This window comes from Phyllostomus discolor, chromosome 9 (genome assembly GCF_004126475.2).
Source record: "Phyllostomus discolor isolate MPI-MPIP mPhyDis1 chromosome 9, mPhyDis1.pri.v3, whole genome shotgun sequence".
NCBI lineage: Eukaryota > Metazoa > Chordata > Mammalia > Chiroptera > Phyllostomidae > Phyllostomus > Phyllostomus discolor.
The window spans coordinates 28,535,308-28,548,496 of NC_040911.2; the positions used below are offsets into that span (position 1 = coordinate 28,535,308).

The 13,189-nt window shown below is 38.9% G+C and overlaps 1 protein-coding gene across 15 annotated transcripts in view; it reads right to left on the reverse strand.

Moving 5' to 3' along the window:
* DTNA (dystrobrevin alpha) overlaps positions 1–13,189 on the reverse strand; it is a 352,090-nt gene that overhangs the window by 17,733 nt on the left and 321,168 nt on the right. For 7 of the 15 annotated variants that reach the window (XM_028523840.2, XM_028523841.2, XM_028523839.2 and 4 more), the window contains one exon: positions 7,837–7,933. In XM_028523840.2, coding sequence (XP_028379641.1) covers positions 7,837–7,933 — 97 coding nt within the window. Of the gene's footprint in view, positions 1–3,429; positions 6,009–7,836; positions 7,934–13,189 lie in introns of those variants that run through there. The other 8 variants (XM_036009159.1, XM_036009163.1, XM_036009162.1 and 5 more) reach the window with 2 other exon arrangements.

Sequence of the window (13,189 nt, forward strand, 5' to 3'; positions counted from 1 at the left end):
TGAATGATAGTAGCTTAAATTCAAATGGCAATTTGCACCTTATAAAGCACTTTAATCCCCATTATTTCATTGAATCCTCCTAACAAGCAAATGAGGTATATTATTCCCATTTTTCAGGTTAGCAAACTGAGGCTCAGAGGCAATAATTGGGTTACCCAAGGTCTCTGAGCTAGTGAGTAGCAGAGATAAAATAAATCCCCAGCCCTTAGCCTACAAGGCCAGGGCTTCTCTATGGCACCACAGCTGCTTCTCAGGATTGTGGGCACTGGTATTTGCAAATTTGAAATCCAAAAAGCAACACATATTCTTGCATAACTGATGTGAGGCTCTTTATATGGTATCTGCACAGTATTATTGCATTTCTAAAACCTGAACGATTCTGAATTCTGGAACATTTCAGATGTGGGGCTGCGGGCCCGAATTTCAATATCCTGATGGCTCTACAGGGGCTGCTGTACGCCAGCTTGCTTACCCTTGTTCCACCAGGCTCTCCAGGACAGGGCGCTTGAGGGGCTGCCCCTGCCCCTCCGGGCACTACACCTGGACTGTCTAACCTTCCTGACTGTGAGTCCTGTGCCTGTGGCCACGCTCTCCCCTTCTCCTCGCACTGAGCTAGCTCCCGCTAACTGTGTTTGTCTGGGGCATTCCCATCCCTACCTCTCCCTGCTTAATGCACGGTCTCCAAATCCAACTTTCCCTCCTTCTTTCTACCTGCTTCCTTCCTTCAAAACTCCTTGTAGTGGTTCTGTGTTAAGAGAAAAATAGTTGACTGTAGTTATGCATTAAGGGAAAAACAATGGACTGAATCTAAATGACACCAATGTGTGAATGATTAATAGCCACTAGCTCTTAAATGAATCTCTAATTGGTGCAATTTCAAGCAGTCTGATTACGTGAAAAATTTTCATGGAAGATTCTGTGCTGGAAAAAAGACTTAGTGGCATCTTCCCTGCAACTCATGACACCCAAATCTGGTCCAGTCATCACCTAGACTTTGGGGAGGGGGTTCCTGGCTCCTTGATCCCATCACTCTTTGTGAGGACAGTATCCAGTTTGTTGCCTGGTACCTTTCTATGACCTACTACTGCTGGGAACGCCAGTGCTGGCCTTCCTCTCTGTTGTTCTTGCAGGACCACCAGGAAAGGGCAGGAGCTAGGTGCAGGCATTGGGGTAGATGAGCAGAGCAGATATCACTGAGTTTTATCCTCACAGCGAGTGGCTTCCATAGAACAGTAGCCTCTGGCCTGGTCAGGAAGCATGGTTGTCTGCTAACAACTTTAGAAGCATGAGAGTGAATCATCTCTGTGAAGATCGTTTCCTGGAAATTACTCGATGATTAATGGGGAAAAGACTTAAGGGACGATGGCCATGCAGATCAATATATAGATCTAAAATTCCTCAGAAGGGAGTTGATTTATGAAAGAAGGAAAACATACATCATACTTGGCAAATTTAAAATAGCTCTCTTTCTAGAGAATAAATGAAAAATTCATTTCTACACTCCATCCTCTGAGTCCACTCAACTTGCTGTTGTATCAATTTTTAAAAAGTCTGACAAGGTCCATAAATTTTCTTATTTTTTTCCAGGAAGCATTTTGGTTTCCACTCAGCACCAGGAAGAAGGGACGTGAAATGTTGAAGCAGCACTGTCTGGAGAAATGGCATTGCCACGAGGCAGCCATGGGTGACATTACATAGACCCTCCTCTGTCTCACGTTTGGCTGAGGATACGGCCTAGTTAGGTCTGGTTTTAATGATTCTTAGCAGCCTGGGAAGGTAGGGCCTGGCTACCTTCAACCCTCTTTTCATCCTTTCACCCAGTACGCATTCACTGATGGTCATCACGGGGATTGTTGTGTACAGAGTGTTAGGAGGACACAGGTGAGGTGACATGAATGATCCTTGTCAGGAGGGGGGCATCACTGGACTTGGATCTTAATAGTGAGATTTCCAGGCAGAAACGAGGAAGTATTGGGAGAAGAGAAGAGCATTCCAGGCCTTGCAGTATCGTGAGCAAGATATCACTGAATTTCATTTATGACATGCGAGGTGTACCCCATGGCAGTTAGGGTTGGGAAGCCCATGTGGTTAAGCACCAGGTTCACTGTGGGGAGTGGAGCAGGAGAAAGCTGGGAAAGGGATGGAGCCAGGTTTGGGGGCTTCCCATGTCATAAAAGGGGCTTGGCTTTACCCTAAACTAATTTTACTTTTCTAGAACTAACTAACCAATCCCTAAAATTGAGAGAGAGAGAGAGAGAGAAAGAGACACACACACACTCTGGGAGGGCATGTTTTTGAACACTAGATGTTAGCCCTTATATTGCAGTTGATTATGTATGACATGAATTTTCCATGCCCCCATCCTCACATTGGATTGCTTCACTACTCCACAGAATCCCCATCAGAGGCCTGCCCGGGGTAGCTCAGTTGGCTGGAGTGTCATGCCCACACACCAAGGCCCCAGACAGGACACATACAAGAATCAGCCAATGAATGTATAAACAAGTGGAACAACAAATCTCTTTCTCTCTCTCTCAAATCAATAAGTAGAAATAAAAAACAAGAATACCCACCAGAGAGGACAAGCAAGTGAAACAGAAAGGTGAAATCTAAGCTGGAAAAACTGGTCATTTCTGGCTTGTTTGTGTTCCATACCATATTGGGAAGAAGCAGGAACCTGAGTGACTATGACTTCCCAAGTGAATTGTGCCATCAATTGTAAAGAGAGAAGGGAATGGGAGCAGGAAATGCAATTTGCAATGATGTTTGACTTTCTCCCCCTGAGGAGACACTGTTAGTTAACTATAAGGGAGAGAAGGGAATGGGTGAATGTACGTGTGCATGTAAGTATGGGTTGAATTAGAAAGTTCACATATACCTATGTGGGAGCATGTGCATATACACGTACATTCATACTTATGTCTGACACAAATATGGTATTTTCCAAAGTGCTTGCATATCCATTATCTTTTAAAGTCCATTCAACAACCTGGTGAGCGATCTATTATCGGTATGTTTGAAATAAATTGCCAGGAACTTAATTTACTTACTCAAGATCTTCCACTGTAGAAGAAGAGCTGGGAACACTGTCGTTTAAGCTTAACTCCAATAATCTTTCTAAGAAGTTATTATTGAGGTCTTACTTTCTGAACTTGAAGTTAGAATGCTTCAAGTTTTAGATCGGGACATGATATTTGGAACTGGAAGTATATCAGAAATTCTGGAACATACCATCATTGAAATTACACCCCAGTCACCTTCATTATTAAACTTTTTATGAGTATTCTTTTTATGGTGCTTTCAATAAATCTTAAATATACACAAAGAAGAAAGAGGGTAGGATAATTTCAATTCAAGTTTTGTAAAAAAATTTATTGCTTATCATATCATAATCATATTATATTACAGGCACTAATTTTTTTAAAATTCATGTTCTTTCCTCAAGGGGAATAAATTCATGCATTACCTCTAACAAGAAACAGTATAAGTAGGAGTTATATATACCAGTGTAATAAAATACATTGAACCACACAGACTTATGATAACGCAAGTAGAGGTTATTAAATCAAGCTCAATTTGTTGTGTGCAATGTCTTAAACCTGATTGTACAAAGGGAACATCTCCAAAGAGGAAAGGCTTGTAAATAAAAACATAATTTAGAAGCAGATGCTAGACTAAAACCTCTAAATTTTCTCCTTATATCATTTTGTACCATGAGAATTCTATAGATTTGGATGGCATTTGTTTATTTCCCTGTAGAACTGCCTCTGCAGGATTGAGACAGGTGGGGTTCTGTCTTAATTTTGACCGAAGGTCAGGATAAGAAGCAGCCATGTGAAAGCTACTAGCACATTTGCTCATTGTATTTTTCAGTACTCCTATAGAGCTCTGAGTGAAAACTTTCTTTTTACACTTTATGCCAGCAGAAGTTTGGTCCCCCGAGAACTAGGATTTCTGTTCTGATAAAAACCACCAATTATGTTTTTCTTTTTTGCCTCATTGCCAGAAAGCTCAGAATAATACTCCTGTCCCTTATAATTAGCATATTTGCATTTTTTCCTTTAGCATTTTTATTTTTTCATTTTATGAAGTCATTGTTTATGTTATTTGTTGTAAGCTGCCTCAAGTCCCTTTTCAAAAGAGGCTCGAGTAGAAAAGCAAATAAATAAGACAGGTAAACTCTCCCCCATCCAGACAATGCACTGCTGACCTCTGGGTGTTAGCAGTAATGGCCTTCAAGTACCTCTGCAGCAGCATCCACTGCTGGCTGACCTTCAAAGATGCAGCAGCTGCTGAGGGCTCAGTGGGGAGGAGCAGGAAGGAAAGGAGGCAGTAATGATGCGCTTATGAGTGCTGCCATTGCTTGGCTCTCTGCCTCTACACTTTCTGGCTCTATGCATCCATTGGTTTATGAAATTCCTGGTCCACTGAGCCTTTCAAGAATGTATTGCTTGGGAAATGGTAGAGAAGGAGTCCGGAGGGAAACCGACAAAGCAAGGCTGACTGATTACAGGATGTTTTCCCTCTCTGTCCACTAGGAGGAGGAAGGTTATACTGGACCCTTATTTCCTTTTGTGCACATGCTAAGTTAGAGACAGGAAAGAAAAGAGGCTGTTGGCAAAGAGAAGTGCCACAGAGAGGCATTTTTCTCTCCCACAATCTGAGTGTGTTGGAAGTACACAGCAATACCCCATGTATGCATTTCTGGGCAATTATACAGGCTGTCACTGTGTGTCCTTTGCCCAGGGGCACTGTCTCTTATTAAAATTGAACTTTAGTTCTAGTAAAGTAATTTTTTTCACAAAATACAAAATAATGTAATACATTGTTTTTATTGTCTGACATTACAGATTAGTTTTACACTTCCTTTTTTTTTAACAGACCAGGGGAATAAAGGGTAAAAATGTGTCCAGCATTTTGCAAACATTTTTTGTTACACACAAACACACACAATGAATAATAGGAAAGAGAATACAGAAGGATTAAAAGGTAGGTTGAAATTGGACAGGCTGTAGTTCTAATTGATCCATGGAAAGAATGTGAAACTTTTTCATAATACTAGCAGGTGGGATATATTGGCATACATAGCTTGGTACATGCACTTGAAATTAAAGCTGCTTTTATTTTGCTTTTATTTAATTGTTATTATTTTTTGAGTACACTGCTCTGTCTGGTGGTTTCTGAACTTGACCACAGCATTAGAGACAGGATTTCAGTTTAGGCCACAGTTAGAGTCAAAATGTCTCTATTTTTAGAGATGTATGTGAGGGCCTTGTAAACTCCCAGAGCAGAAAGGTTCTCGGTGATAAGAGAAAGGCTGAAAGTTATCTATTCTTTTGAGATTATTGTCAACCAATGGTAGGGACTCTGCTTGGGAAGAAGTAAACAATGGGAAGTGAACAATTACTGAGTTCAGTCTTCATAAGATTGAGCACATTTTGGTGAGCAGTGGGGAATTGGGGCTTAATAATTGTGTAATAAGAAGAGATATAATTAGCTAATTTTTATAAAAAGAGGATCCACACCTTTTCAGTAAAATGGAAACTGAACTGGATATTCACAACATCAGAGGATGGTGAGGTTAGCTTCTGATGAGCACTGTGGGTTTTACCTAGTGTAACTTTAGTGACTATGATAGGTATTTTTCTATTAAAAAAAGATCAATAGCCCCAAAAAGCATGAGACTGGTTTGAAATTGAGACCCCTGGAGATCTAAAAAAGTGTCCAACAAATTACAATTTGTTCCCTCTTCTCAAAGACATAATAACTTGTCTTTCGATGCCGACAGTAGTAATAGTTACAAAAATGCTAAATTTAATATATTTCAGTTCAAGCACTACATTGAAAAGGAAGCAAATTAGTATGATTTTTTTCTCTTTCCAAACTGAAGCATGAACATACATTAGAGGCAAAAGCAATGAGAAAAACAGCAGGACGGCAGGCCCCTCCACTGTTAGTTAAGACCTGCAGTAGGGAACATAACTTACTCCCTGCTTCAGTTCTTCTTCCTACAGAAAGATTGAATCAATAACAGTTAGATTACCCAGGGTTCCAATAAGAGCATGTATACAGTGTGAAGGGATGCAAGGTGGGGAAAACATCAACACAGCTTTGTTGGCAGGCCAGGTCTCTTTGACCTCAGTGACTGCAATTTGAAGTCTTTTTAGATATTTGAAACTATAGACCCATCTCTTTTCTCCATGTCCAACCATCTTTCTACACAGTCTCTCTGTCCTGGTGTTCATACATTCTGATACAACAGACTGCTCAGTTAGGCTAGGTTGATGCCCAGATGGCTGGCGGTAAATAGACTGTATCCCAATGCTGTGGGGATAGAATCTATTGGAATATATAAGCAGGGGATGTTTTCAAAGCTTCCTGTCATTCAGTGAAGAGAAAGATGGGGTTAACTTTCTTCATTTGGCATATTTGGAAAGGAAAGCAGAAAGAGCTTTTCTAGATCATCAAATGAGATAACAGGCCAAAAACAGCAATAAGTGATTAATTATCCAGTCCTGTCCTAACATACAAAGTGCAATAAAAACTGAATTCTACACTTCACATGTCTAATACACTGATAGTTGTGTGGTAAAGACAAAGCATTCCCAACACTGATGGCAGGAAAGGTTGACTAAGGAATAAAAAAGAGTAAAGAAAACAAAAGAAAAAATGTTAACTTATAGTAGTGCCTAGGCAGGTTTCAACACATATTTTCTTCAAAAAAAGGAAGAAAGGAAGGAAGAGAGGGAGGAAGGGAGAAAAAAAGAAGGAGGATGATGATGATGAGGAGGAGGAGGAGAGAGAGAAAAGAACAACACAAAACCAAAAGATGATGGGGTGTCAGGGTTATGAGGGGTACATGAGCTGAAAGTCAGGACATCATGTCTCAAGTGCACTGCCCCAGGGACTCTGCCCCTGTTTTCTTATGAGAAGTCCTGGTCCCTGCCTTTGGCTGTGGCCGTTTCAGCCCACACTGTTTCATGCTTGTTTTCATCAGGCAGGATGACCACACAGCACTGATATGTCTACTGGGCTGACTACAGACATATGGCCATAATTAGTCTACCTTTGACTTAAAATGTGACTTAATGCATACTTAAAAAAGGAGTAAGGATTTATGAAAGGAAGTACATAATTTCGCAGTAAGAGCAGTGACAGATTATAGCACTCAGCAGAGGACTCCTAGAGACCTGAGACACTCTACCTTCAGAAAAGGAAGGAGAGCAATAAACATGTTTTTTTAAAAATCTCAACTTTCTGAAACTAGATTTGTTAGTAATTTATCAGGAACTTCTTTTTGGCCCAAGGGGTTAATATTTCTCAGGCAGCAGGATAAAAAAAAATAAGGAGACATTTTCAATTGCAGTTGCATTTGAGGCCCATAGAACTTATGTGACTTGCTGCTGAAGCCACACAAGCAAAATAAACACTTTTACTGAAATTACTGAAGTTACTTCCATTAATGAAACTATTACCACCAAAGTTATTTAATGGCTGTATCTTTATTTTATGATTTAGACATTAACTTCTATTCAATTTAGTCAGAACTGCTGAAAGCTTTAAAAGTAAAATATTTCTAAATAAATCCAATCTTCTTACTTTCAAGGACATAAGAAACTGAAATAAGTGAAGAAGAAGTTGTTCCGTGAAAGTCCTCAGTAGTCTGGTATCAGAAAATGGATAAGAATAAGCCCTATAATTGACTGCTATCATTTGATGCATCTAAGAAAAGTTCCTATGGATGAATTCAGAACCACATTTTGGGGGAAATCACATATAGTAATTGCAAAAACTAATGTCCATTGTGTGCTAAACTTTTTATAAATGCTGTCTTACCTTTAGCAGCTTCATGAGACCTTCTAACTGGACCATTAGCTCTCTCCGGCTCTCCTGGAGAGCAGACATTCTCTGTTCCAGCTCATCCTTGCGCTGTCTAAGAAAGAAGCAATTGTTGTTAGAAGCAGCATTCAACTCACCCAGCTAATCACATTTCCCAGTCTTGTGGGACTAGTGGACCTCCAGAATCAGGGAACCTCTGGGTGTTTGACATGGTTGCTAGGCAGGGAAATGTCAAATGAATGAACAATTATAGCTTGAGGCGAATATTTATTTGTTAGAAGTCATACTAAAACAAAATTTAAATCCTTCAAACACTTCTCCCTTTCTATCCTGGATTAGTCATTGATGAAATCTTTTCTAAATGCTCCTCAGGTTGGGCCCCCTGTGCTGTGCCCTTGGGTTTCCTCGAGACAACAAACAAAAACCAAACCGCCATTGAGAACAGCCAACCCCACTGATCCTCTGAGCCCAGGGAGCCTTTGGTGAGTCTCACAGAAAACTGAGATTGTCTTAATATTTAGAATTTAGATTCATAAAGGTACATTTTTCATCTCTTCCATCCTTAGTATGCTTTTCTGAGGTCAAATATTAATGTGCATAGTTATTACAGTCAATCGAATTTTTTTTGTTTGGGTTTGGGTTTGGTTTCATAAAGTGAAACAAGTCAGAATAAAGAAGTTCCCACACAATTATTTTAATTGAAAATAATCTTCAAGTTTTGTCTTTGTTTAACTTTGTTTTGTTTTGCAGAACCATTAAATTGTCAGCAAGAAAACCATGAAGGACAATTTACATTCTACCACTGATGTTGACACTAAGAGGTATCAAAAATACCTTTCAAAGGGGGAAATAAATGAAACGGTATAAAGAAGCATATTAATGGTTCACATTTCTGAAGTATACATACACTTCTAAATCAATTTCAAATGGATTATTTCATGACCATTAGTCAATACAGGCAATATATACACTATTTTCTTGCTCCAAAAGCTTCTCTGAGCCTGAAATATTGGAACTTTTATTTTAAAAATGTGTAAATGTTTTAACCATATATGCATTAGTGTATAAATGGATGTGTCTAGTCTCAATGGCATAGACACAATGTTAAGTGGAGCCATAGCAGGGACTCTGAAATGAAAAACTGACAGTATAAAAATGTCACACTGCGTTAGGTCAATGGCTCATCCAATTGAAAGATATTTTGTGGGAGGACAGGTTATAGATATAAATGAGACATTTCTAATTTGCTTTCATATAGGCTTACTCTGTAATGAGTGATGGATTTAAAATTGATAAACATAACTCTTTTTGAATATATTTTCAGCTTTTATTGCCACTTACGGCTTACTACCAGAGCAATCTTCCCTTTGATTTCCTTCATAATTGCCTCTTTTTTGAATCTTGTGGATAAGAACATCATAATTTTATAGACTTTAATGGTATCTTATTTCAGTCTTTGTCTTCCTGGGCTACAGATTCTAATTTTGAATGTCTTCCCTCATTCAAAAATATTCTTCAGTGACAAATTCATTAGCTGCTTTTTCTTTGACCTTGTCTATACACAGTGTTCCAAATACATCTAGCAGTAGGGCTTGGTAGAAGGGTAAATCGCCTGTCTGATTTATTTCCATTTCTCTTCTAGATACTGCTCTGTAATTTTTGGCCTTTTGGCCATAAAAACACTTTGAGAAGAGGTTTGAAACAAAATTCTAACACTGTCGGCAAGTAATACTAAGAAAGACATCTAAAAACTATCAGAAAAAGCTAACTATTGTTAGTTTAGAATTAATCACAATTTAAAAAAGTTATTTGTACATTTATCTTAGGGTAGTCATCTTTCAAAACATGACACTCTTTCAAGCATTTGATTAAGTTCAATTAAAAAAATTGGTAATGTCTTTATTTAATCTTCTCTGTAAGTATTTACATGAGTGATCACCAAATGTGGCACAGCCTCTACTGTTCCAAGGAGAAAAGAGGAGAAAAGACAAGGACTAGGTCATGACTTTATTTTCATGGAGGTAAATATATTCATCTCTAAAGAAGTGTCTTTTATTTTGAAATCCTGTCAGATTATTTCTAGTTTTGCATGTGTGTTAAAAGCCTACTTTCTTTTAGGACAATATTGAAACAATAGGCAAAATTTTAATATAAATTGCATAGTGGATAATAATAAATACTAATATTAACTTTCCTGAATTTGATGATAATACTATGGCTATATAAAATAACATCTTTTTTCTTAGAAAATATACACGTAAATACTTATGAGGTAAAGGGTTATGATGTCAGCAACTTACTTTCAAATCGTTTGTCAAAATGCATATGTAATTTGTATTCAAGTTCCCACACACACATATGGAGATAGAGAAGGATGTGGCAAAATGTTTGCAATCTCTAGGTGAAGCATAGAAGGCTTAATGCTTGTTCAAAATAAAAATTAAAATATATACTATTATTCATGAAACTGTTGTGACAACAGAGGATGGCAGTTTTTAAAAATGTCACTATATGGTAACACAAAAAGTACTCAACTTTTTATTGTTTGCCAAAAACAATTAAAAAACTAAACTGGTCCATGCAATTCAAGCCTGGAAACCACAGAATTTTCTCAATTACTGTAATTGTTTTACCAATTACAATTTCATTTTAATTGGTAAAACAAAAAAAGTCACTTTATATTAACAAGTTGTTATGAAGAATAATTTTATATACTTTAAAAAGAGTGCAATTTTGGGAACTTATTTTTTAGGCAAGGGATAGATGTAAAAACCGATAGCTGTTTTTCTTGAAATCTGTAGGGTGAAGTTTGCTTCACAGTTTTAAGAAATGTTTTCTTCATTATTGAAGATAGTATTTTAATACCTTTGCAGTTTTTTAGCTGTCTTTTCAGGGCTTTGCAGTTCACCCATTCAATCCACAAACATCTATTTGGTACTTTTGTTTTAAGATAATGTAAATAAAATAATGAGTAGGATATACTTGTTGTCCTTGGGTGAGAGAGCAGGAAACATGAAAAAGTTCAAAATAATGATGGTGAGTGTGTAATAAAAATAAGAACAATCGCTATACATGGCAACAGAGAAGAAGACAGACAGTTCTGTAGAGCTGTGGAAGTTCAGGGAAGGCTCACTATATCTATCACCTTGCAAAATCTCCCTCGGAAGCTACATCCAATGTGAGAAAGAAACACCCTGGGGAACCATGTGAAATGTTCCAGACCTTTCTCTGCTTCATCTGTGCCTCTTGATTGCCTATATTCTTAAAATTATTAGTAAAGCTCAACACCGGAGTAAGATCTCTGGTTCGTGTGAGTCTGACTTGACAATCTAACCCAGTGTGTTCGCTTGAAATGTTAACTCTCATCCTTCAGTGGCTTCGGTTGTAGGATTGATAACCTTAAGACGGTCTGAAAGACCACAGAGTCATGATCTGTCCCTACCTACATCCTCAGCTCCATCTTTTACCACGTGCCCCTTCCCGCACTCCACTCTGGGTCTATAGAACTTTCAGTTCCTGAAGAATCTCCATATTTTCTCCTGCTATTTAGTCTTCGTACATATAATTTGTACCTTACAGGAAGATGCTTTCCTTGGCTGTGCCAGGCCCCTCCCCCATCCTTAATCCCCATTCCCTGAGTCCCATTCTTCCTACTTCAGCTCAAACAACCCTTCATCCTGGCAGCCCTTTCTGACTCATTTTTTTAAAAAGGCAGATTCCCTTTACCACTTATCTTAGTTTATAATTATATTCTTACTTGTGCACTTATTTATTTCACTTTCCTACTAGACCACAAATTCTATGAGACCAAGAAGAATATCTTGTCCAACTCATCATGGTGTTGTAACACATCTGGGCACACTGCATTTTAGAAATATTTGTTGAATAAATTAAATAAATAATAACATGAAGAAAGATAATTCTGACAGCTGAGTACATAGACCAGGGGGTGGAAATTGATGAAGTGCTCATTGTAGTAGTTCAGGCAGGAGATACATAATTAAGATCCAAGAAAAGGAGATGGAATCCACCTGTGCTATTCATTGTGCAGGATCTAGGGCAAGTTATTTAACTTCTGTGGGTCTCAGTTTTTGTATTTATAAAAAGAGTACAATGTCATCCATCTGCTAGGCGTGTTACAGCAATTATAGGGAGCAGTGTGTATAGAGCTTAGTGTGTACAAGCATCAGATCAGCACACAGACATGCCTGCCACATAATCCTCCTCAGCTGTCAGACCTGGGCTGCAAACTTGGATTTCAGCTTGGCTGTGGCTAAAGTGAAAAGGAAAATATGATTATTTAGAAAGGTCATGGTGCTGTTAAGATAAAAATGAAGTATGAGTTCATGAAAAGCAAAGCTCCGCTCCTTTTCCCCCTCTCCTATCCCTGAGCTAAAAGAACTATCTCCTGTTGGTTTCTCAACAAAAGGCCCTGGGAAGGAGGTAATGGAATGAAAAGACCTCTATCAAAGTTACAAAAAGGAGTTTCTGTGGCTGTTGCACATGGCCACCCAGCAGTGGGAACTAAGGCCAAAGTGGCCAGGCCCGAGACCATTGTTTTGGAGTGCTTTCAGGGTCTGAAATGACTAAAGGATAAAACGTAGAACACCCAGAGCTGGGTTTCTTAAGCTGGGATGTCGGTGTATCTGTGAAATCCACAAATTGTGAAAGTGCTTAGCACAGAGTGAGTGGTTTATAAGTATCTAGAGGAATACTCTTAAAGGGAGGGTATTTCTTCTACAGAAGAAATGTGAAGAGTACAGAGGCAGGCAAAAGCAAATCAGCTGGGATTTAGGTGCCTCAGGCCTCAGCCCTCAGGCCTCAGGACTCAAGCCTCAGGTGTGGGGCACCAGTGGCCAGTGAGAGCCAAAAGGGTGCAAGTTCTCGCAGGGCCACACTCCTTTGTGGAGTTCTGGGCTCAGCGGGGGCCATGGGAACACCCACAAGTCAGGGCCGGAGGGAAAAAATGTTGGTTGGAAAAATCATCAGTGACTCAGGCACATCAAGATGCCTTCCCAGACTGTACTGTACACCAAACACCACTGGCACCAAACACTTTAGAAAGCAAATGCTAACTGGTGGGAATTGATGAAAATGCTTATGAAAAATTCCTAGTCATTATCCCTCCACTAGGGAATGGGACACCCAGTGGAAGAGGTAAAAGAACATTTCAGGAAGAGAAAAGTGCATCTGATGTGTAGATGAATGACTACTTGGTTTCCAAGTTGGTTTATTCAGTTATATATCAGGATATATTAAACTTACATTTTACCTTGTGTGCTTGGAGGGCTTACAGAATCCTATTTGGTGAAACACACTTTCCAACCGTCATTTACTTTTATATGCTTTT